The sequence below is a fragment of the Lipotes vexillifer genome, unplaced genomic scaffold, assembly GCF_000442215.2.
Source record: "Lipotes vexillifer unplaced genomic scaffold, Lipotes_vexillifer_v1.1 scaffold8, whole genome shotgun sequence".
Classification (NCBI taxonomy): domain Eukaryota; kingdom Metazoa; phylum Chordata; class Mammalia; order Artiodactyla; family Lipotidae; genus Lipotes; species Lipotes vexillifer.
In genome coordinates, this window is record NW_006781519.1 from 6,986,822 (window position 1) to 7,013,830 (window position 27,009).

General features: G+C 43.0%; 1 protein-coding gene and 1 non-coding gene across 2 annotated transcripts in view; both read right to left on the reverse strand.

Annotated features, from left to right (window-relative positions):
* The window catches only part of PTPRG (protein tyrosine phosphatase receptor type G), a 313,959-nt gene that overhangs the window by 171,861 nt on the left and 115,089 nt on the right, over positions 1-27,009 (reverse strand). Inside the window, 1 exon segment of the mRNA XM_007454772.1 lies at positions 378-444. Coding sequence (XP_007454834.1) covers positions 378-444 — 67 coding nt within the window.
* On the reverse strand, positions 15,850-15,922 carry TRNAG-UCC (transfer RNA glycine (anticodon UCC)). The gene has a single exon. It is a non-coding gene; the product is annotated as a tRNA-Gly (tRNA).

A 27,009-nucleotide genomic window follows, 5' to 3' on the forward strand; every position in this document is an offset into this window, starting at 1 on the left:
TTCCCTACATCGGAGGGGCAAATCAAGAAATTCACAAATGAAAAGTTACTTGAAAAGGGAATAATTTTAGGATAGATATGAGGCACCTGGCAGGTTCAACGTGTATGAATGGTACATCTTAGGCTGTTCTGATTTATAACACATGCATTCCGAGTGGTACCTGAAGAGAAACAAATTGCTTACTGTTAACCCAGATCCATTTGCAGGTAATAAATGGATGTGCTCTCTACCCATCAAATAATGGGCCTCATGCCCTTCAACATCAGTGGATGTGGAATGGGTGTCATACTCCATCCTCTGCAAGATAACCCATTCCTTTAGGTGGAGACCCTAGCCCTTCACATCCCAGCAAAAGGAAGTGCATGCAGCTTACTTACCATGATGTACGACGCCCTTCAACCCATGGATAATAGGATCCAGTGCAGAATTGTCCCTTGGAGTGACCTATATGTAAAGGAAACATGGTTGGTTAAATCTACTCTGGCATCAGACACAACAGTCTCAGTTTAATCTAAAGAGAAGGCGGGGGGAAATAGATGCTATCTAGCAAGCTGCTTGGGTCTCACATACACCATGGCTCTCACCAAACACAGGAGATTTATGACATAATAAAACCAAGTGAGGAAGTCTAAATCAAAAGAAAGAAACTTCTCAGAATACATTAGAACAGGAGAGAAATACCGTAGTCCTAGCAAAATCTTAAACAGCAAGCAAACTATCCCCTTGCTTTGTTTTATTAAAAGTAGACCCCAATCGGCTAAAACGTCACTGAAAGTCATCAGAGAGCAATCCATCAGTGATTGAATATTTCAATACGTTTTTGGGATTATGGTTTTTTCCTCTTCTTTTTAAAAATGGATCTGTTCCCTGCCAGCTCACTCTCCTTTTTAAGGATCCCGATTCGCTGTGTCTTAACTTATGCTCAGAGAGGCGTTTCTAAGAGTCACTCGAGCAGGGAAAATGCAGAGCGGAAAGGAGCTCGAAGAGACAGTGTCTCCAACCTCCCTTCCCCGCTGGAGTATTTTTTGACGTTTTATTTTTACATTTTTTAATCTTGGCGGTGCCACAGGGCTTGCGGGATCTCAGTTCCTCCACCAGGGACTGAACCTGGGCCCCACAGCGAAAGCGTCAAGTCCTAACCACTAGACCACCAGGGGCCTCCCCTCCCCCCACCCCCCCGGGAGTTTTTAATCTGCCGAAGAAATGTCAAGCCTCTTTGAGCTTGACCCTCAGGCCTTCCCCTTATGTTCCGATACTACTCGGCATAAATTCTCATTCTTGTCCTTTCTAGAAGATTAAAATTCCACCAGCGTATTATAATTTTGGTTTTTAAGTTCTTTCTTTTAGACATATTGAAATAGCTACAAATGAAATGATTTTGCTTTCAAATAACTCAGGAGTGGAGAGCAGAGGAAGCGAGCGGGGTATAGATGCACTAGGACTGGCCATTAATCAATCATTTAGGATCTTAGGTGATGAGTATCAGACGGGTCGTGATACAATTTTCTCTACTTTTGTGTATGTTGAACTTTTTCCAAATAAAGAGTTTCCCCAAATCCATGATCTACGGTCAGCATATCTCCTAAAATTTTTTCCCCAGGGTGTTATTTACATTTAATCCACTTCTAACACAATAACGTTGAGATACTGATGAGACTTTCAATGGGTAGCAAGACCCAACTTGATGTTTCCTGGTTAATCCAGATGAATCCAGGGCTAACTTAGGTTAAATTTTAAGGTAGCTGAAAAATGGCCACATCCCTTCCTCCCTTATAGCTTCCCCCTGTCTGGCTGCCAATCCTAGTTTGCTCTCTAATAATAAGTCATACTTCACAATTTCTTTCTCTCTTCTGCCTCAGTGTCTCCAAGTTAAAGCAGTGGTTCTCAACTGGAGGCATTGTTACCTATCTCTCACTCCCCATTCCCACCCAGGGGATATTTGACCATGTCTGCTGACACTGTTGGTTGTCACAAGTAAGGGTGGAAGGGCAAGGCTATTAGCATCAAGTGGGTAGAGGCAGGGCTGCTGCTAAGCATCCCATAATGTTCAGAAGAGCCCCCCAGAGCAATGAATTATCTGGCCCACAATGCCAACGATGCAGAAGTTGAGAAGGAAAAACCCGGATTGGACGCTCTATGAGTTAACAGTGATTACATATTAATGCCTGGAGCCCTGAGTTACGACTAAATTCAAACACAGGTGTCATTATGTATGGGGTTATGTTTATAGACTAATAAAATGAGGTGGAATTTGGTACTACATTTAAACACTACAAGTACTACAAAAAAAAAGGATCAGTGTATCAGATCACAATGATGGATTTCTGGAAGTTGCCATGAATGTAGCTCCAAAATTGCCCGAAAGGAAGCTCAAGCCACTGGTTTGAAGCGCAAAACATTTCTGAAAGGCAAACATCCACAAAATACCACAAAATGAAAAACAATCATATTTGCACCATGGCATAGACTAATCAAAAATTTTAAAACATGACCAAAAATGGAAACACAACTCAAGAATGCAAGATAAGAGAGTCTACCAGTAAATGGCCAAACTTCAAAAGTGACAGAACAAAGTAAGAGCCCACAGAAATATCTCATATCAAATTGAAGTTACAGGCAAAAACACGGTCTTCTTTCTCCCATGTCCAGATTCAGTCTGCGAGACATGTTAATGCCAGTTCAACTACCTGAAGTTACTCTAATGTATGCGGGAAATAGCAAAATGGCCACAAACTCCTGCCATCCCTGTCACATGCATCTTGGCAATGTGATTGGCCACTCCTCCTATCAAGAGCGCACATCAACCTCTCCACTCTTTGAAACTGGGCTTGTGGATTTCCCTGGTGGTGCAGTAGTTAAGAATCTGCCTGCCAATGCAGGGGACACGGGTTTCAGCCCTGGTCTGGGAAGATCCCACATGCCGCGGATCAACTAAGCCCATGCACCACAACTACTGAGCCTGCGTTCTAGAGCCCGCGAGCCACAACTACTGAGCCCGCCTGCTGCAACTACTGAAGCCCGCGCTCCTAGAGCCCATGCTCCGCAACAAGAGAAGCCACTGCAATGAGAAGCCCGCACACCACAACAAAGAGTAGCCCCTGCTCACCACAGCTAGAGAAAGCCCACGCACAGCAACGAAGACCCAACGCAGCCAATGAATAAATTATTTAATTAAAAACAAACAGACAAACAAACTGGGCTTGGCCACATGCTTTGGCCAAAGGGACAGCAAATATGAGGCAGGGAGAGGCTTATATAGGGATGCGAATGCAAGGGTTTATCCTCTCTTGTTAATCTTTGAAATCCTGAAACCACCAGGTGAGGAACTCCAGGCTAGCCTACTGGAGGATGAGAGACCACAAAGAGCAGACACATGCAGTCCAGGCTGAAGCCATTCTAGACCCACCAGCCTGCCAACTACCAGACAGGAGAGTGAGTCCATTTGAGTCCAGATGGACCACCTGCAGTCTGCAGAGACCAGCCGAGCTGGCCTTGACCAGAAGAACCGACCAGCCAACCTAAAGTACCAAAGTAATTGTTGTTTTAACTAATTGGGATCATCGATTACACAGCAAAATTTAGGTGAGTTTCATGACTGTGTACAGAGGTGGAAGATGGGGACAGGCTATAATAGCAATAATTTTCTTAACCAATACACTTTGCTTATTTAAAGTTTGTCTTGAAAGTTTCTCAGTGAGATGCCACCATCACAAGGCACAACATTTACCATCAACCTGATCAACTCATGTGCTTCTATAAAACTGTTAACCCCTCCTCTACCATGGCAACATTTCACGGATACTGATTTTTGATCCCAACTGTGGGGGGATGTTTTGTAGTCAGGAGGGCACTTTAATGCATTTGGTCTCATCTGATGATGTGAAACTTCAAGGAAACTGTTCCTAATCCTCCACCAATGACGTCTGCAGCCCAAGCAAAAGGAAAATAAGCTGATAACCTAATCCACCTTCAGTTTCTCGTTGCTTCTGACTACACTACCTCTGTGCCTGATTACTCAGTCCTGGTCTCATTTGAGCTCAAGAGCCTGACCCTAGATTCTAAGCAATCCGGAAAATGAAAAGCCTTCTCCAATGCCCATTTATTTCCACAGCCTCCACTGCTGGTTTATACGGTTGGGGTTGAGAAGATGGACAGAGAGAGAAAGAATAATGGAGATCACTGGCTGGTCAAAGTAACTTACTAATAATACAGAGCCTACTCTGCAGTTCATGTCTTGGATCTAAACGTCAGGGCTAGAATCCAAAGAGCATGTTAATAAGTGGGTTTGTTCCAGAAAGGCATAACCCTAACTGAAATATTCCCTTCCACTCACTGCCTCAACCAATTTGCCACGTAAAAAAATTCAGGGACATAACCTAAGCAATTTGGGAAGCTTTGAAATATGCCTACGGAAAGGGTGTAGCAGCAACCCTTGTTTATACTCCGGTCTCTGCCCTGGGTAGAGGAGGCCAAAGGGTGGGGAAAAAATGCAATTTTTAGAGCTCCAGTGTCCTCACCTGTGAAATGGGGCTAACTCTCATAATGTTATGAGAATGAAATGCATGAAGCTTGGAGCATAATGCTGAGTACAAATGCAACATTCAGGAAGGGCTGGATATGACAGGGCAACAACCCGACCCAAACGTTCAAATGTAAATGAATGTCAAACAACAGCAGTTTTATCCCTGAGACTTCGTAATGCACTTGGCTCTAAAAGCAATACCTCCTTGAGTTCGAATTTCAAATGATCCAAAGTGGATGTTTTATTGGACATCCACTCCCTTTTGTAATATACTGCTCCTGCTAAAGCCACAGGAGGAGTTTTCCTAGCTCTTGAAATCTGCTTCCTTCCACTTTTTTTTTTTTTTGCGATATGTGGGCCTCTCACTGTCGTGGCCTTTCCCGTTGCCGGACGCGCAAGCTCAGCGGCCACGGCTCACAGGCCCAGCCGCTACGCGGCTCACGGGCCCAGCCGCTACGCGGCATGTGGGATCCTCCCAGACCGGGGCACGAACCCGTATCCCCTGCATCGGCAGGCGGACTCTCAACCACTGCGCCACCAGGGAGGCCCTCCTTCCACTTTAAGATCAAAGGAGTTATGCAGTAACACGGAGAAGGCAGCAATTGCAAAAATGAGCTTAAAATGGACGAGAAGAAATGGACACCCCTTTCCCTGCAGAGTTTGTGCTCTCATTGCAAAACATAGCTTAGGGCACTTCCAATACAGATGCAACAGAGGGCTCTGAAATGAAAGCTTATAAGTTGTCTTTGGATATAACCAAAAGACAAAGAGACATTAGCAATACAGGAAGCCATGTAGGTTTGGGCAAAAGGCCAAACTTATATAAATGCTGATGAAATCTAAACTTCATAAAATTTTTTTCCCAAATAATAGGCATAAGGATTCAGCCAACTATCAATTTAGTAACCAACTTACTGATAATCTCTAGAGATGTGTTGATCATCCAGGCTCTACAGGCAGACAGACATTTATTCCTGCTTGAAGCAAAATGACATGAGGCAGAGAAGCCCCACCAGACTGTATGTCTGCATTTGGATGTGCTGCCGTTTACTTTTCCCATCCACGGTGCCATGTGGCCCTTGACTTGGATCCTAATAACCTTCCATCTATCAAGTCCTGGCCATCTGCTAAATAGGATGTCCAAGACAACCTAGTTGCCTTGAAACTGACATCGCCAGCTGCTCCTTTGGTCCTATAAATGTTGTATCCAGCCAATACCCTCTTGTGGGGAAAAAGGATTTATGCCTGCTGAGGGTGAATGGCTACACCATTAACCATAGCGGCGGGGGAAAGTGACAAACAGCAGGACCAGAGATTCTGCACATCCTTCCTGAATTGCAGAGATGATGATCCATCCAAGCTGATGGTTAGCAGGTAACTGTATATTCAGAAGCGAAAGTGTTTATCAGGACAAGGGCAAGCACTTCTTAGGAGGTCTGATTTCAGATCTGATTCTTCTCTTCTTCCACAGCTCTTACCTAAAGAGCCATGTAGCAAGGATGCTGCAGCTTCTTTCATTCCGACTTCAACACCTTGGGTACCACTCACCAGGTTTTAGTTCAAGTTGCTGTCAAGCAAAAACCATTCATAACCTGGCTGTTTTACAGAACTGCATTTCAGTTAAGGCTTCTCCAGAGACAGAGCACCAAACAGATTCCTTTATTAATAAATAAATGCTTGTCAATAATTTTAGAAATGTGTCTATATGTTCAAGAAGATAAGAGTGGGACTTCCCCGGTGGTCCAGTGGCAAACAATTCACCTTCCAATGTAGGGGACGCAGGTTCGATCCCTGGTCAGGGAACTAAGATCCCACATGCCGCGGGGCAACTAAGCCCACGCGCCACAACTGCTGAGCTTGCGCGCCTTCAATTAGAGAGCCTGTGCGCCGCAAACTACAGAGCCCACGCGCCCTGGCGCCTGTGGGCCACAACTAGAGAAGAGGAAACCCGCACATCACAACTAGAGAGAAGCCCAAGCACCACGAGGAAGAGCCCGCATACCGCAAGGAAAGATCCTGCATGCCTCAGCAAAGACTCTGTGTGCCGCAACTAAGACCTGGCACAGCCAAAAATAAATTAAACAAGTAAATAAATAATAAATAAATCTTAATAAAAAAAAGATAAGAGCATCAAACTGCTAACCACTGATCTATACTGAAAACATCATTCTTTGATTGGCTCTTCTTTTTATTTATTTTTTACTTTTTTCATTTTTTTGTGGTACGTGGGCCTCTCACTGCTGTGGCCTCTCCCGTTGCGGAGCACAGGCTCCAGACACGCAGGCTCAGCGGCCATGGCTCACGGGCCCAGCCGCTCCGCGGCACGTGGGATCCTCCCAGACTGGGGCACGAACCCGCGTCCCCTGCATCGGCAGACGGACTCTCAACCACTGCGCCACCAGGAAAGCCTGGCTCTTCTTTTTAATGCTCAGAAATATGACTTTTCTTCTTGTACACCCTATTGTCTCAGTTTCTAACGCAGAAATTTCTTTTTTCCCTTTTGACATCCCAATAACATTTTCTATTCTCTCCGGACCGTCACTGCTGAAGTGGGATTGCAAACAGTGGAATCAGAGGCATCGGTGCATTTACCACCCCAAACTGCCATGGCATAAAGTCAAAGAGAAAACAGAGACACGATCCAGAAGGTGTAACGGCCAAGAAGGAGCTCTGTAAGGCTGTAGGACTTTTTATGAAATGAAGGATTTTCATTTCCCCATCAAGTAACAGCAAGTAACCAAGTATGGATTTCTGGCCAGGAGGTTTGGTTTAACTTCAAAGAATGAATTTCCACAGTTGTAGTTAAGCCTGATCTAATAGATATGCAAAATATCACAGATGAATCTCACCAGAGAAGAAAGAGCTCCTGTCAGAGGGGAAGGTCACAGTCTCATATCATCATCTATATTCCAGCACTTGACAGGACACACACACTCCTGGGACTGGTTTCCATCAGCAGGTGAGAAAATTCCTAATTCCTCAGCCATGGGAAGGGATTAACATGAAAAAGCAACACAATTATAAATGCTAATAGGATCTGCCCTCCTCACTTCCAATGGAACTTGAGCATGGACATGGCTTACTTCCTGCTAATTCATAATATTCGTGGAAACCAGTCAATTCACAAGTTATACGTCTCCAGAGAACTGAAATGCACGGGCAGAGAAGGCCACAGAAGAAATGAATTGAATGCTCTTGGTCTTCTTAAACTGAAGATTCTCTATCCCTCTGCCCACACCTCTCCAGCTCACCGGAGGGGATTTACCGCTTAATTGCCAGACTTGGCTTGGAAGAGTCTATTACTGGAAAAACCAACCCAGCAGGGTGATAGCAAGGCCCAGCTGCAAATCTGCACAAGTGCAGATCTTGCCAGCAGCAGTCATGCCTATTGTCAATACAGGTGATTTCTCATTTTCATGAGGATCAAACTGCCTTGGGCTGGGTATACAGTGCCATTTCCTCTGCCTCTGGACTCACTCAACACTCAATTTCAGAGCCAAAGCAGAGGAGAGGGAGGGAATGGGCAGAGCCGGGCATCTGACCAATGGAACTTCCATGGGGGCCCACATGGTGATTTTTGTCCTTCTTTGTCTTTTTAATGCATTGTGTTTCACAGCCAAGAAGATAGCGGGGAAGTGTTTACAGCAGTTCAGGACAGGGTGCCAGAGCCTGCCTGTCCCACCCCTGCCAGTCTTCTCAATGTAAAGGTCGCTCTTGAACAGGGATGAAGCAAAAAAAAATTCCAACCTAGCAAAGTGTGACCCAGAGTCTTAAGCTACAGCACAAACCATTTCACACAGATATTGTCATGACCTTGGAATTAAACAAACAACAAAAAAGTTGGGAAGCCTGGGGCAAGAGAAGCTTATTTCAGGTTCAGTGACTCCCTGGCAAGTTTCTCTCGATTCAGTGTGGCAATGCTGGACAATGTTGACTTTCTCTTGTTAATAATCCTGCCACACACTGAAAAGCCCCAACAATATCAAAGGCTTGGGGGAGAAAGCAGAGCTGACGGCTTCCATGTGTAGCCGGTGACTTCAACTGAAACACATTAGATGTGAACCCTCACCCTTGCTTTTTCATTCCCTCCAAGCAAAAAGCTGCTCGGGGCACTCCATTTACAAAAGACTCGGGAATCCAGAAAGCATGATGTGGGGACTGTTTTAAATCCCCACCACGTACGCAGGAAGAGAAACATGACAGACAAAGCGTATCAGATCAAAGGGGTCGCCAGATTGATCCTCCCCTTGAAAAAATTCCTCCTTAGGAGTAGGTAAGGGCATCATTTTGGATAAACCTTAAGTCCAGTAACCAAGCATCCAGATGGCATATGAAGGATGGGGGAAGACTATGTAAATATCATGTAGGTATATAATGTTAATATAATTTAATATATAAAATATTAAAACAAACCTTGCTCATCTTATATAGAGAGTATGTGATAGGGGAAAAAAAAGATGATAGGATGTCTTTAGCCCAAATCATAAGAACCCAGCTCTTAGGCTCATTCACTCAACAAATATATGCTGAGTGCCTACCGCATGCTGTGGCAGGCTGACTCTAAGATATCCCCCAGTGGTTCCCACTCCAGGTATTCAGGTCCTACAAATCTCCACTCATTGAGGATGGGCTGATCTAGTGGCCTATTTTATTTATTTATTTATAAATTTTTTTTTTTTTTTTTTTTGGCAGTGTCGGGTCTTCGTTTCTGTGCGAGGGCTTTCTCCAGTTGCGGCGAGCGGGCACCACTCTTCATTGCGGTGCGCGGGCCTCTCACTATCGTGGCCTCTCTTGTTGTAGAGCACAGGCTCCAAACGCGCAGGCTCAGTAGTTGTGGCTCAGGGGCCTAGTTGCTCCGCGGCATGTGGGATCTTCCCAGACCAGGGCTCGAACCCATGTCCCCTGCATTGGCAGGCAGATTCTCAACCACGGCGCCACCAGGGAAGCCCTATTTATAAATTTATTTATTTACTTCTGGCTGCGTTGGGTCTTCGCCGCTGTGCGCGGGCTTTCTCTAGTGGCGGCGAGCCGGGGGGCTACTCTTCGTTGCGGTGCACGGGCTTCTCATTGAGGTGGCTTCTCTTGTTGCGGAGCACAGGCTCTAGGCACACAAGCTTCAGTAGCTGTGGCACATGGGCTCAGCAGTTGTTGCTTGCGGGCTCTAGAACGCAGGCTCAGTAGTTGTGGCGCATGGGCTTAGCTGCTCTGCAGCATGTGGGATCTTCCCGGACCAGGACTCAAACCCGTGTCCCCTGCATTGGCAGGCGGATTCTCAACCACTGTGCCATCAGGGAAGTCCCAAGTGGCCTATTTTAAATCAGTAGAATGTGGCAAAGGCAAAGGGAAGTCACTTCTATGATTAGGTAACAAGAGATTCTCATCTCCATCTTGCTAGCAGACTCTCCCTGGTGCCTACTTGGCTGTGAAGTAAATAGCCATGCTAGATGGGCAGGTATGATGAGGAACTGAAGGGAAACCCAGGTCCTCAGTAAAACAGCCCTGGAGGAACTGAATTCTGCCAACAACCTAAAGTGGGAGTGGGGTAGATCCTTCCCCAGCTGAACTTTCAGATGAGACACCAGCCCGGCTGACACCCTGATTGCAGCCTTCTGAGAAACCATGAAACAGAGGGTCCACAGAAACTGTGAGATGGTAAATGTGTGTTTCAGCTTCTCAGCTTCTAGTAATTTGTTATACACCAGTAGATATTCACATGTCAAGAACTGGGCACTGGGATATGATACTGGACAAGTCATAGTGCTTCTCCTTACAAAGCTGAGAGTCTAGTTCTAGCTCCCACAGAGGGGATGAGGGCCCTGGCTTCCGTAAACAATCCACACTTCACCACTGTCCTCACTCTGCATCACCTGTTAAAAGGTACTCCCCTTCCTTCTGGATAAACCCTGACCACTCTTAGACCTGAGCTGCTATGTTACATCACAGCTTCTAGAGTTTGAGGGGAAGCAATATGTTTAGAATCCAAATTCCAACCAGGGAAACTTGGCAAAAATAATCAGCAACCTCCAAGAGGAGCCAATAATCATTGATAATCAACTCTGGGGCAAAGAATTTTCAGTAGCTTTTTTGTTTAAGCAAACATAGAAACCCAGCAAGTTGCAGCACCAAACCTAACGCCTTCTTAATGAAAGCTGTCCCTGGGCAAGGTGCACAGCAAAATGCACAGGCGTGAGCAGCTGTTATTTCTGAGTCATAGCAAGCAAGCCAAGTACAAACTAATTATACACCCCAATGCTTTTTTTTTTTTTCTTTTGGAGAGGGTATTTCTACTCTCTGCTTCGTTTGGAGCACTGAATGACTGCTCCTATAGTGTAGTCTCTGAAGACTGATTAAGTATCAATCCACTCTCCAAAGCAATACCTCACAGGGCATTTCCTATTCTAAATCATGCACTCATGGGAGGGCTCTGGTGCCTCATACTATAAGGGGGACTTATGCTCCCTGTCACTGTCCTTTAAAATCATCGTGTTAACTCTTCCAAACATCCCACTTCATCCACCAAGAAACCAGTGAAAACTGTTTTCAGCAGACATTGTTAAAGCTGTCAGAGTGTCTGGTTAAAGAGCCTTCGGTAAACAATGTTTTAGGGGGATACAAAAAGATGATTTAAGTGGACCAATATCTTCAAATCCACAAATTAAAGAAATTCCCTTTAAGTAAGTGATACGTCTAAACAAAGGCCAACCCCATCTCAAGGAGGATACAGATCAATGCTAACCTAACAGTTCAGCTTTGTATTTAAAATGCACCTCAGTTTAACACAGGATAAAATTAAATTGCAACAAGCAAAGACAAAGTCTTTCCCAGCAGGTCTTGATTGATAGAATGTGCCATGTGCGGCAGAACAAAATGGAAAACCAGAAAGTTTGTTCCGAGTAATCACTGCCTCACTGGGCCAACTTCCTGTTCTTTGAGAAAATAATATGACTTCTGTAGAGCATGTACTCTACTTATTTAAACGGCAGTACTCAGGACTTTTCAATTCCTCCAGCAGCTCAGTTGCAAAAAATGGCTCCAGTGCGGTATAAGTGCAGGTAACATTTAAGCAGGAAGAAGCTTATCTTATAAAAACTGCCATTGACAATAACCTGAGAAAAAATAACTCCTTAGAAACAATGCAGGTGGATCTCCTGTACTTGAATGTGATGAACTCACCTGAAAAAGCAACCTGGGTCTCTAAGACTAGTGCAGGGGTTAAGTGCAGAGTTTCCGAAACCAGGTCGGTAGACCCAGGTTCAAAAGTTTTCCACGTAACGGCTGTGTGATTATGGGAAAGTTGATTACAATCCCACTGTGCCTCAATTTCCTCATCTGTAAAATGGAGATAACGCCCCCATAACCTCACAGGGTGGTTAAGGGGATTAAATGAACGTTTAGCCCAGTAACTAACATATCCAAGATTCATAACAAATGTAGATAGAGCCATTCTGTCCCCAAAGAGGAACCACGACCAGGCACACACAAACACACACAAAGACATAAATACAACTCTACTTCTGGTTACAGACAGACCAACAATTTGGGGATTCCAACCTAAATTCAGTCCATCATGACCTCCATGCTAAAATTTCATTTCATTACAATGGTACCATCTTTCAACCCAGTAGACCAATCGCCAAAACTTGGAATGATTTTGATTCCTCCCTTTCTTGCCCCACCTACATAGGATTCATCAGGAAGTCCAGAAGAGGGACTTCCCTGGTGGTCCAGTGGTGAAGAATCCGCCTTCCAACGCAGGGGACACGGGTCCGGTCCCTGGTCGGGGAACTAGGATCCCACATGCCACGGGGCAGCTAAGCCCGCGCGCCACAACTACTGAGCCTGCGTGACGCAAACTACAGAGCCCACGCGCCCTGGAGCCTGCGCGCCACAACTAGAGAAGAGAAGCCCGCGCGCTGCAACGAAGAGCCTGGACCACAACGAAAGGTCCCTCATGCCTCAAAGAAGACCCCGTGTGCCGCAACTGAGACCCGACACAGGCAAAAAAAGTAGTCCAGAAGATTCTACCTCCTCAACATAACTTGAATTTGTCCACCACCTCTTGCCAGCTCCTCCATTCTGACCCTGGCCCAGGCCACAACCACCTTGAACCTAAACAACCTCTGACCGCCTCACCTAACTGGTTTCCCTGCTTGCTTTACTGCACCCTCCAGAAAGTCCTTCTCTACGCAGCAGTTACACCAGTGGTCCTCCCCTGGCTGTCCACTGGAATCCCTTCTAATCAGCTTTCAGAAAAAAACACAGACAACAACAGTGACAAAACACTGTTCCCACTGACCTGAGGTGTGCCCTGGGTGCTTAAAAGCTCTCTAGGTGAGTCTGAGAGTCACTGAGAATGATCTTTTAAAAAGTAAATCCAATCACAACACAGGCCTGCTTAAAAGTTTTCCAAGATCTGGGCCCAGGCCACCTGTAGGTTCTTATCACACAATAATGATATAATAATAATTCTTTTTATTCCCATGGTTCACTACAGTCGAGCCTCATTGGCCTCCCTCCTCTTCTTCAAACACCCTGAGCATTTCACTGCCTCCAGGCCTTTGCCCCGCTGACCCGCTGACCCTCTGCCGAGAAGGTTCCTCGTTCAGCTCTATGCCGGGCAGGTTCTCACTTTTCAGACCTCAGTTCAATATGACTCGATCACAAAGCCTTCCCTGAGCGCCCATCCAAACTGGCCCGTCCCATGTATTTGCTAACCATCAGTCTGTTTCGCTCCCTGCAAGCACCAATCTCTGCCTGTCAACACCTGAAGATCAGGGTGCAGCCTAGGTGGTCGGTGCATTAGAGCAAATCCAGGCTGGAGGGCCCTTGAAGTTCCAGCAGGTCAGAGGTCCTCATCCCCTCCAAGTGTCACCAAGGTACCACCTGTGACACCTGCTCTCTCACAGAAGTTACTATACTTTACTTTAATGACCTATTTAAACACCTGCCTCCTGACTGGGCTGAGAGCTCACTGAAGACAGGGCTCAAACTTTCAATGATGAATTGAAATTATAATGGGGTAATCACAGTTCAGGCATACAAAAGTGGAATCGACATACAAATGTATGGACACCAAGGGGGGAAAGTGGCGGGGTGGTGGTGGTGGTGTGATGAATCGGGAGATTGGGATTGACATATATACACTAATATGTATAAAATGGATAACTAATAAGAACCTACTATATAAAAAAATAAATAAAATAAAATTCATAACTTCAAAAAAAAAAAGTGGAATCGGGCTCTCATTGAGGATCTGGTCTCAGACACATCCCTGAACCACTGAGAACCTGAACTTTCTTTGAACTGTACGAGAGCCACAGACACCACCAGGCATATTCAGAATAATACCTGCCAGCTGCAAACTGATGGTCATAAGTTCTCCCCTTGTGACTATGCAACCATTTCGAACTCCCAACCAATCCTCACTTAACAAGCACCCTTACTTCTTGCCAGCTCCAGTTATAATTCTTGATAAACAACTCACGTAACTAACTGTAACCTTACGGGTTTTTGCCTTTAGAAGCCTGCTCCATTTTGTAGCCCAGTGGAACAAAAGTCAAGTGTTTCTTGAATCTGTGTCTCAGGCTGCAGTCCTAGCAAACCCCGAACAAATCCCTTTTTATTTCAAAAATAAAATAAACAGGGTGAACCCCTGTTTCTGAAAATTTGGTTAACATTTAATTTAATTTAATTTAATTTTATATCACCAGCTCTATCTTAGTGCCAGCAGAGAGTAGGCACTAACAGATGTTTTCTGAAAAGCAAAACAGGTAGCTATTAAAGAGGTAAAGAAGGGCAAAGAAATAAAGAAGAACGAGTTCAAAGAAAACTATAGCCAGGATATCTAGAGAGCTGAAAGAATTCTGGGATGTATGCCCAAAGAATCTGATTCAAGCCCTGGTTGTATGCTGGCTGTGTGACCTGAGGTAAGTAACTCAATCAGTCTGGGCCAGTGGATGATGACTCACACTTCCCAGAGTGGACCCGCAAGGGTAAGGTGAAACGATGTGTCTGACAACAGGTACTACTCCCCACAGCTTAGAGACCAGATATTACACTGAGATGGGCTTTGGTGTTATTTTCTTTGAAGGGACTCTGGAGGTTTTGCAAGCCAAAAGCAAATAATAATAATAACAACAACATAATAATAATAGGAGGAAGAGGAGAATTAATAAAGGACTGCTAAGGCAAGTTTCCTGCCTTCTTTTTTTAACAGATCCTAATTTGCTCCTAATTAAACACAGTCTTCAAAGTCACGTTGACTTGGTTCAAATCAGCCTCAGTTTCTTCAATCTATGAAATGGAGATACTAACAGTATTTCCCTAACAGAGCTGTTGAGACAGTCAAATGAGACAATCCACATAAAATACTCAGCACAGTGCCAAGCACATACGAAGAATTCAATGAATTCTGAATAGTAAATATTTTTTGTTAAATTATCAGTGATAAACTTCATCCCTTCAACCACCTACTCACCCATTCATTAATTCACTAACTCATACACTCAACAAACATTTACTAAGCATCTAGTAAGTTCCAGTGCTTGAACTAGAATATATTTGACTGCAGATATATCTATCAGATGAACAAAAGTAAAAAGAAAAAAAGAGAATGAAAATTTTCTGTCTGTAATGCCCTCAAAGCCTGTGAGTTATATGAGTATCAGCAGTTATAGTATTAACACTATGTTAACGAGACTTTGAGTTTTGTTTTGAAGAGGCACTGCAGCAGCAAGTCCAGAGCCTCTCCCACACTAAGCCTTCAAAAAACCTTTGGGGAATGACTGACTGGTTGATAGTTGTTACAATAGGTTCAAATCCCAGGCAGGGAGGCTTTCAATGATGGCGCGAAACTGCCCCAGTTTCATGGCATCGTAGATGAACTGTGTCTACCTGTAAACATCACGTGAAAATCGTCCAAAATCTAGAGACAGTTTTTCACAGGTGGGGTGTTATTCAGATCTTGGTATCACTGCTAAAGTAATTCCAAAGGCTAAGGGTGCCCTGAGAAATGTGCGAGTTATTTTCGAACATTAATCTGCAGAGTTCAACACTGTGATGCAAGGTGCAGTGCGATAATTGTTGGCAGAACAGTATAGAGAATGAGCCACAAAAAGCAGTTTGTCGGTGAACTTGGAGAGGTCCCCTTTATGCTCTCCAGCTGCCTTATAATTTCAGATAAAACTTCTGAAAAAGGTATTGTCTACTTTATTGCCTTCTTCGACACAATCTAAGCCTTAGTAAATGATTAAATTTGGTCCTTTCATTTTTTATTTTTATTTTATTTTATTTTGGCCGCACCAGGCGGCATATGGGATCCTACTTAGTTCCCCGACCAGGGATTGAACCTGCGCCCTCTGCAGTGGAAGTGCAGAGTCTTAACCACTGGACCGCCAGGGAACTCCCAAAGCTGGTCCTTTTAAATAATAATTGGGTGACCAGGTTCTATTAAGGCCAAAGACTCGGGGTATACACACCCTTGCTAAGTGTCACTAGAAGGTAGAGCCCTGGAGAGTTCTCTTGTGAGTGTAGTATATGTGCTTCAGTGTATGGGTGGAGTGATATATAAACTGGGTCCTCTGAAACTTCAGAATTATTTTTAAATTACTGCCTGTGTATTAGCTTCTCAAGGTTGTCAGATAACTGACCCACACGTAAGTTGGATGCCAATAAGAGGTCTCATGAGGCATCAGCTCTGAGATGCGGAGGTCCATAGGATAAATGACCCCTCCATAGACATTGAGGCCCTGGATGAAATGTGTGTTGTGATTCACTTTTTATGTTGATTTTTAATTGAGATATAACATAAAACCGTAAAGTACATAAATCTTAAGTGTACAGCTGTATGAATTTTCACACATGTATATATACACCACAGTCCAGATGAAGACATATACTTCCAGCACACCAGAGGGCTCCCTTATGACCCACTCCCAGCAGATATCTCAATATTACAAATGTACAGTAATGGAATTATACTCCAGTCTCTTGTTCCACCTGCTTTCACTCAACACTGTATCTGTGAGACTCATCCAAGTTCCATGAAGCAAGTAGTTTGCTCTTTTTCACTGTTGTAGAGAATCCAATCATATGAAAGTACCATGCCTTATTTATCCAATACTTTGTTGTTTTAGTGGGAAATTATTTCTGTCATATAAACCACCATCAGTTTGAGGCAGTTTATAGAAAGAAGGTTTTCAGCCAAGAAAGTACATCAGGGTGGGATGCAACGCTTCAGGAAAGCAGGCAACACAGCAATGACACTGAATTTGACCTTTATTCAAATGGTACCAAAGTCATGATCAATACAACGAATGAGTCTCAATCAGTGCCTTGACCATGGCAGTCAGGAGAGCATTACTGTCAAGTGCAAGGACTTTAACAAGAGTCGGGCAGAACATTAGGTTTGAGTTTTGGCTACCTGGCTGACTTGGGCAAGTCCCTTAACTTTGAGATTCATTTCCCTCAACTTTGAAATGAAGCAGAAGCATCAGTAACCTCTTATAGCTGTCATGAAAACTGAGGCGATCATCCAGGCATTGGATAAGCACCTCAAAACACTAGTTATTTCTGTATTATGATAGTACAATATATATAATACAATATACTGGGAAAAGTTGCTTTCAATAAAACTGTGATTGGCTAATTAAAAACATCATAGTAAGCTTATTTTTGCACAACTCTCCCACTTACATTCTCTCCCACTATTAGAATGCGCCTTGGACCCATCAATACTGTGCCTGGTACAATTACACTCTATAATCTAGGTTGAAATTCTTAGATGATAAAGAGAAATTAATAATACTGACTTCAAGCACATATGTAAGTGACATACTAATTCTCTTCTTCGGGTTTAGCCATCGGTGAAGAGCAAACATGAGTTTCACAGTCTTTGCTCCATCATCAATCACTTTTCACAAAGTGGTAACCCATCTGCTTATATTCCTAGCCCTCTGAAAATGTGTTGATATTCAAAACTACAGAACAAAATTTTACTTGAGAGTCTGTGCAAAAGATAAACATTCTTTTTAATCTCCCGAGGGAAAGAAAATTTTTCGTTTGTGACTTTCAGTCATTTGCATTAGTGTTGAGAAGATAAACCAACAGGAGGTTTATCTATCAATTTCAGATACTATGTATCCCACCTCCTAGGAAACTGGAGGGAGATTAAAATTTTGTCTGGTTGGAAGTTAGGGCACTGGGGTAAGGAATAATCAAGAGGTAGCACGATGAGAGGAGACAAACATGATGGCTGAAAATCTTTATATTCCTGATGGCCTGAAAATCTATAAGCTTTGTGCCTCTGTACAATGGAAGCATTCAGTTGAATCCCATTTTAGCAAAGGTATGCCCACTAATACTAGCCGAAGTGTATAAACTGCCATATTTATTTTGGGTTAAAAAATAGTAACTTTTGGGCTTCCCTGGTGGCGCAGTGGTTGAGAGTCCGCCTGCTGATGCAGGGCAAAACGGGTTCGTGCCTTGGTCCAGGAAGATCCCACATGCCGCAGAGCGGCTGGGCCCGTGAGCCATGGCCGCTGAGCCTGAGCGTCTGGAGCCTGTGCTCCGCAACGGGAGAGGCCACAACAGTGAGAGGCCCGGGTACTGCAAAAAAAAAAAAAAAAAAAAAAAAAAAAAAAGTAACTTTTAAAATTAATTTAGTATGTTTAGTATGTCAGTATTAATTTAGTATGTTTCTTCCTTTCCTATTGACTTTCTTATATAACTTAAACTGTTGACGTAGGTGAAGTAACTAGGTTATACGGATAGAAATGAGGAAGAATGAGATTGAATAATAGCACAAGAACCTTGTGAGTTAAAATCACGATCTCCAAATCAAAAATGCCCCGTGTTGATGAGAAACTTATCAAAGGAGCACAGGTATTTCGTTAGAGTGGTATAACCTGTGATAGCCTTTCAAAATTAATACTGGGCACACTTACTGACCCAAGAGATCTGCTTCTAAGACTTATGCAAAGAAAAAAACTTGGATAAGTTGATAAGGGCAGAAAGATATGAATACAACACTCTGGTGTTGTTCATTACATAAAAAAATTGGAAACAACTACAAAAAATCCATTAATAGCTACCTAGTTAAGTAAATTATGGTATCACCATTCAGTGTAGCACTATGAAGCTTAAAAAGGATAAGGAAAATCTGTATCTTCCAACATCGAGACATGACTATGAAATATTACTAGGGTAAAAACCACTTTATAGTAGAGTTTCACCCTATTTGGGTGACGCTTCCTCATAAATGCTTTTAAAACTTCTGACGACAGACAGAGCAAACATCAGCAATTCCCTCTGGAGACTGGGATCAAGGGCATCCCATCTCCCCCTTCTACTTAATGGAACCTCCTGCTGCTTGAAATTTGTACAACATGATTATATCTAGAACCAGAAAAAAAATTTGTTTGCATTTTGAAAAAACACTGTATTCAAATGCCGATATGTTTGTAGATATCAGTTTTGATAAACTTGTATATATATCAAACGTGATATGTGTGTGCGTTCCGCGATTTTGATTTGTGTATATATCAAATTTGGTATGTTTATATCAAATACATAAACGATAAATGAATTCATGTCTATATAACAGCAAGCAAGTTTTTTGGCAAAGACAAACCAGGGCAAGTGGTAGCAATAGCCCTGCCTTGGTTTCCAATCGGCCACTGTCTTTCTGACACACGGTCAGAGGTTGTAAAACCAGAGCATGACTTCTTGGTGGCTGGCAGCAGGCCACATTCCTACGCCACTAATCCCCTTTTCCTCCCATGTGGACCTGGCTGGGGGCAGAAAATGCCAATACTGAATATCTCAGTGGACTGCAGCGAGCCCGGCCTCCCCCTGACCTGGACGAGGAAAACAAGGCAATGTTTTGCAGAACATTAAGATGATGTTTCCCCAAACAGGCCCAGAGTGAAATCAGCTCTCAGACAGGAACCATTATTTTTCTCCTATGCCTTGTGATGCATGTGATTCTCTGTACTGGAATAGGGTTTGAGGTGACATGGTTCACAGTGAAAAGCAGAGAAGACCTGACGAACTGCACCCCAAAGTGGCCACTGGAAGAGCCGCCACAGCAGAGGGTACAAGAGTGGACATGTGATATCAATCTGGAGGAGCAACTGCAGGGAGAGCTACTGTTTTTCTGGTCCTTTCCTCAAGGACCCCTCCTCGCAGACATCAACACACACACGCACACGCATCTCGGGGACACGGTAATGCTTCTGGCTTAACCTGGTATCAGTTATAATCTCTTTCGTTTTACCAGCAGGACCTCTACCAAACTAGTTCAAAATGATTTCAGTCACCGCCTCTATCATGCCCAGGTAGGATCAGCAGAGAACCATCCCAAATGCTGGCCACAATCTACTCTTTTTCAAAATAGTAACAGTCAGTATCTACTGAGGTTACAGTGCCCCTCACAGTACACCTAGCGCTCCATGGTCATTATCTCACTTTGCCCACAACAACCCTGTGAGGTAAGAACAAGTGATCATCTCATACAACAGATCTGGCAACAAAGGCCTCGAGAGAACAAGTGGTTTTGGCCAACAGTCACACCTACAAATAGGTGGGAGAGGGCTCAAGCCTTAGGCCAATCATGGCCTTGTTGGTATATCCTAAGTTGTTGCCTACATTGTCATAATTCCTATTCCCCATATGCATGGTTTCCTTTCCAGCCCCATGACAATTTACCCAATCCTTCAAATTCTTAAGGATAGCAGGAGCCATGGAAAATCTTTTTTAAAAAGCCATATGGGTTCACACACACCCACACCCACACCCAGACACAGGTAGGCGAAGGCTTCTTTAAAGAAAGATATGCAGAAACAACAGCCAAATTCCCTAATTCATGTAGGGAAAACAGTATTTCAGTGGGACAATCGATATTGAAGAGGAAAAGGGTCCAGGCCCAGGGTGAACAATATTTCAGGAATACATATTGGAAAATGACAGGTTCCTTTCATTTCAGGACTTATCAGAGAGCCCTTGTGATGCTAAACTGTACTGTCTGTCTCCGAGAGGAGGAGGATATTCTAGACTAGAAATCACTTCCCAGGATTCCATCAAGGCCGAGCATCTTCCAGGACTAGCGCTCCTCCAAGTATGCTCCGGGAAGGGCTGGTCTAGTGAATTTCAGAGCACCGCCTTCAGCAACGCTTCAGAGCTCCAGACGGCCCAGGCATTGCCTGGTCCCTGTGATTTTAACTTCTCTGCAAGAACTGCACGGAGAAAGGCACACAATTCCACTCAAGGGACTCACTAGAACAATTCTGAGAAGGGAACGTCTTAAATATCAATCTGTATAGTGCATATCTATGAAGGGACACCGGACTCTCAATCTGGCTCCATGAATCTTGTCTCCATAAACGTTCTAAAACTAGAATCACTTCATACAGAGCTCTACACTCTCCAAACCAATGATATTCCACAAAGCACTCCTGCCTCATCTCACACAGCTGGCTTCCAGTAATTTATGCAGTAAAAGAAATGTTTCTTCAAGTCCCAAAGTGTGCACATGCAGACACCATTTCAAAGATCTAGTGTCGTAAACTATTTTCATTGATTACAAAGGACCTACCAATTTGCAGCCCTTGAAATTCTTACCAGCAAGTATTGTGTATGCAGAGAAAATGGGAAACAATTGAAAAGACAAATGAATGTTCATATGCTTAGCTATCTGAACAGATTGTACAGAACAGAATACTACTGTTCTGCAACATTACTTAGTTTAGAAATATGAAGCAATACAAATGCTAATGCAAACTCTATTGCACTGTTGGTTAACTTTTCACACACCCGGGTACTGTCTCCCTGACAAACTTGCAAGGCAGGGCCTGAGTATCATGCCCTTTTTTTTTTTTAGCACCTACTCCAGCGCCAAGCATGCTAGCCATGCTGAATAAATCTCTGCTGAGTGGATAAATGCCTCTATACTATAAAGGCATAAAAGGGTATTTACTTATTTTGTACTCAATGCAGTAATGCTGGTAGGACTATTCAGCACTGATTATGGAATGCCTGATGTAATCCATACTAAGATAAAATCAGTTACTAAGCAGAAATATTAAAGAATGTCAAAGAGAAGAGGGTACTGGTCATGAGTTGGCAGTTCAATAGCAACTAATTTTTTTTGCAGGTGGCTTTTCTCTTGTCCCTTTTCTTTCAGTCAAGGTCCACGCAGGAGACAGAGACCACATCGGTAATTTGAACAGGCAAAATTTAATATAAAGAATTGTTTTCAAGTAAAAGGTGGTTAACTACCAAAAAAGGGGTGGGTGGAAAAGGGGGAGAAAGGGCTCTAAGGAGTACAGGAGAAGCAAATGCAGAAAGTGGCCACTACGTCTAGAAGAGACAGAGAGTAAGCAAGGAAGAAATGAAGAACTCAGAAGGCCCTCCCGCCAAGGCTGATAGTGAGACGTTTCTGGGGAGGGAGTGGATGTTACAGGAACATGAACTAGAACCCATAGCACGGAGCTTGCCAGAGGGTGTGTGCTGGCGATGGTCCAGAGGACTGGCCTTGTAGGTAGCAGAGAAACTTGCTGTAGAGTGAGAGCTGGCTGGAGCACACCCAGAAGAGTGGTTTGTTGGATGTACCAGAGAGCATAGCATAGTACAGATGAACTGCTACTGACACAAGTGGGCTGGAGTTGGTCTCAGAAGGAGCAGCCCACCTAGTGGTGGAGAAACTGGCTAGAAGGTGTGGGCTGGAGCTACTGCGAGAGCTGCCAAGAGAAGGGCCACTGAGCCACCCGCCTGTTCACCTGCTGCCCACCAGTCCCACACGTAGCTCAGAGAAGCAGGAGGGGAGACCTCACCCTTGGTGGTGCCCCCTGGCGCCCTCTATTGACAAAGTCTACCACTGCTACCAAAGGAGAAATGTTTACAGGGTTCAGCTCAAGTATCACAATAGGCAAAGGAGGGTGGATTTGTAACTGAGAGCCAAAAAGTGGCTGACTAGCTCACCTTCTGCTAAAGAGTGTGAGTGAGAAGGTAGATGTTTCCATGGATTCATCAACAGATGCCCGAAATTTTACAAAGCCCTGATTGAAAGCTTTTTCTCTGTAACAGGAGAATTAGGAAACAGGAAGCACTTAGTACAATGCCTCATACAAGTAGGTGCTCAATAAATACGTAATGAATGAATGAATGAATAAGCACATAAATGTTTTCAGTGTTTTATCTTTGACCAGGACACTGGTTAGTTTGCCAGTTTCTGGAGGAAATATCTGTATTCAGACATCAGAAAATATATTTTGTGCCTTTTCTTTGTTATAAGATAAGCTGGAAAACTTACTATAATATGTGTCACATATTACTCAAAACTCAATTCACATGGAAAAAAAAAAATCTCCAGAGAAGTCTTAATCCATTTTCTATAATGTTATTTATAGCCGAAATAAACATTTCTTCAGATTAATAGGTTATTGTCTGGGACTTACAAACATTTTGGTCGAATTATAAAAAGCTGCCTTTATCATGGTATATGTTGTAACAGTATTTCAGACACATTTTTTATGCGGTAGGCATATCAGTATACCTTTAGTGGCCCAGAAACCTCCTTTTTATGAAAATGTGGGGGACATAAAAATTGCAACTGAAATTTGGAGGTGATTAATCATTTTATAGGACTATGCTACATCGCATAAATAATTTACCGTACAAATTGTTGGAACAGCAAGCTCCCGTGATGTACCTAAGAACCTAATTCTATTGACAAAATTTTTATTGAGACATAATCCATCAAAGGCATGTCCACTGCGAACAGCGAGATATAACTAACCGTATGTCTGTAATTTCCATTTCTACAACTAACTCCTTCGTATTTCTCTTGTTCTCAATATTAATGGGAACACCTTGAACACCTCTAATTTATAGGTGAGAGAGATCACGGTTCAATACAGGAAATAAAGTTCTTAATGCTGAGAGTAGCCTGATTGATATTTCTGGTAAAGATCATCAAGAAAAGAGACAGCTACCATTCTTCTTTTCAATAAGGTTCTTACATTAATATCAATTTTTATATTCTTCCCATAAAACCATATGAACCCTTAGAAAGGAGAGTGGCCATAAGTTGTACACACAAAGATGTTCAGTGCTACAAAATAAAGAAAATTAAAAAGATCTTTTTCAACGTGAAACAGTTACAAAGAGCTATGCTCCACTGAACAGATCAGTTACCTGCTTCTAGTGAACACGCACAGTTTTACTAAAGACATTTGTAAGGTCTCTCAGAGGTCACAGGGGACCAAATAAAATCAGGACTAGGACTGGAAGAGAATCACATATTGGCACCCCAGGAAAGACAACATTCACTCACGGGATCCCTAATGGAGATTTACACCCTTTGATCTTACTCTCCTGCCTAAGTTAGGGCTCTCAGTACTTCCCTGCTTGGTTTGTGGTGTCTGCTGAGACAGACCACAAACAGGCTAACTCTGATGGTAGAGTCCACCCAAGATTAAAAAAGAAAAAAAAAAAAATCACCTACCATGAACCAGTGATACTGTCCCTTCTACTCTCTGGATTCCAACTCTGTGTCCATGATGGCAAAACCACAGAAGTGATAGAAAATCTGCCCATATCACTTCCTTTTCAGTTTTGGTATAAGAGAACATAATTTTACCTGGGCAAAAATATATTTAAAAAATATTGTACAGGGACTTCCCTGGTGGCGCAGTAGTTATGAATCCGCCTGCCAATGCAGGGGACACGGGTTCGAGCCCTGGTACCGGGAAGATCCCACATGCAGCAGAGCAACTAAGTCTGTGCACCGCAACTACTGAGCTCGTGCGCCTAGAGCCTGTGCTCCACAACAAGAGAAGCCACCACATTGAGAAGCCCGCACACCACAACGAAGAGTAGCCCCCGCTCACTGCAACTAGAGAAAGCCCACGTGTAGCAACAAAGAGCCAATGCAGCAAAAATTTTAAAAATAAATAAATAAATATTGTACAATACTTTGATTCAGTAGGGTGACCATGAAAATAAATTTGGGCATTCTATTTTAAATATATGACAGTAAAGATCAGTTATTGTGATATAACCTTGACATTGATAAGAAAGGTAGCAACAGACCCTAAATTTGTGAATATTACTACAGCAAATAATTGTACCAGAAATCCTCATACTAAAGCCAGAATTGCATCTTCCACGCTCACTGCTGTATCCTAATTAAGCACATAGTGCAGGGTTCACTGAACATTTATTAAAGGAACGGACTAAGAAACTTTAGAAGAGCCCAAGGTCCAAGCTGATGCATGAATGATGGACAACTTGTTACTAGACAAGTGATTTGTTCCTGATGACCCAAATTACAGGTCAAGGGTTCCTGTCATCTTCAAAAGCAGTAGGATCAGCTGTCCAAACTGGAAACGCTGAGTCCACCCAGACAGAGGCTCTACTCTATGCTCCCTTAAGCTCTTTTCTTTTTTTAAAAAAATTTTATTGACATAGAGTTGATTTACAATGTTGTATTAGTTTCAGGTGTACAGCATGTATATGTATACATGTATATATCTTCTTTTTCAGATTCTTTTCCATTATAGGTTATTACAAGATATTGAGTATAGTTCTTTTCTTACCGACTCAGAGGCAACTCTACCACACCCCTCTCCAGAAAGTACTCCCAGAACCTTCTGGCTTTAAATGCATCTCTAGGCAAGTAAAGTAACACATATTCAAAGGGAAGTGAAAATCAAAGAGGCTTATATTAGGAAATCCTCACTTTCCCATCACAGTGCAGTTTTATAGCTGTTGATTTCAGTTGTCCATATTAGAAATTCATTTTCACCAAGACAGTTAACACCAATCTTGAATTTCCTCAAGTTTTATTTGCTGGGGAAAAAAAGTCATGTCAAAGCCTAATAAATCTATGACAGTATTTAACCCAAATCACACACCAGAACATTAATATAGCTATTCGGCCACTGCTGCTAATACACATGCCCTAGAAATACAATGAATTTTCCCACTGATGACAACTAAATCATGTTCTTTGTCTTAGTAAAACTCCAGCCATAAATATCTGTGGAAAATTGTTGCAGCACCCCCCCAGTTCCATGATTAACAATGAAGTTCCTACATCTTTTAGCATAAAATACAGGTGCTCGTAACACCAAAGTGACCACACTTCTTTAATTAAGGTGTTTCCCCCCAAAACTCTAGTTAAAATAATTACTTCTCTATTATAATCACCATTAAGACATGTTAATTGCAGGAAATTACATATAATCAAAATTTAGAAACTACAAAAAATCAAAATTGAAGTTTATCCTATCATCCAGATGTAAACAACAGTAACAATTTGGTATATAAACTTCCAGTTTTTAATCCATGCAATAGCGAATCATTATCATAGGTTACATTTATTAAGTGCCAAGTACTATGCCAAGCACTTTACGTGAATTATTATTTTCCATAATGATCCTATGCACTTGCTAAGTATTACCATTTTATGGATAAGGAGATTCAGGCTTACACTAGTTATTAAGTCACTTGCCAACGGTCACCAAACCAGCAACAGTGAAGATGGATTCTCAGGTCCCCCCTACATCAGCGGTCCCCAACCTTTCTGGCACCAGGGGACCGGTTTTGTGGAAGACAATTTTTCCATGGACTGGGCGGTGGGGAGGGATGGTTCAGGTGGTGATGCGAGTGACGGGGAGCGGCAGATGAAGCTTCGCTCACTTGTCTGTCGCTCACCTCCTGCTGTCTGGCCCGGTTCCTAACAGGTCGTGGACCGGTACCAGTCCGTGGCCCGGAGGGGTTGGGGACCCCTGCCCTACGTGATTGTTTCCCAAATATATGAAAAGTATATGCACAAGTATATGCAAGTGTAGTTTCATTATGCTTCAACATCACTTTTAGTGGCTGCTTATTCGACTGCACAGATAGACCATAACGTACGTAACCCATCCCACTATTGGACATATGGGTTATTTTAAACTTTTCACTATTATTATTTTTTAAAGTCTGAATGAACATCTTTATGGCTATGTCCATACCCATGTTAATTTCCTTAGGATAAACTTCTAGCAGTAGATTTTCTGGGTTAAAAAAAAAACATGTAAAGCTCTAAAATTCTGGACTCATGGTCACAAGTGGCATTGCAGACAACTATGTGGGAGGGCCTTTCCCAATGGAGTGTTTAAGGGAATTCTGTTCCCCATCAAAAGCAAGCCTAATAAAGAAGCAGAGAATTATGCTCAAGTCCACCATTTTAGATGGTTCTTGATGGCATAAACACACACAGCATTCTACATTTCTCCACTAAATGTTGACATTGCTATGAAATACTCTTTTAACAGTACCTGGTGCACACTAGCTATTTCATGTAATTTACTAAGTGGATGACTGAATCAACAATTGAATAAAACCAAGATAATTACCAAGAGAAAGACAATTTCCAGATAACAAGGGAAAGGACTGAAAGCCCTTAGGTCAGACTTCTCAGTGTCACATAGAGCTGCAACTTA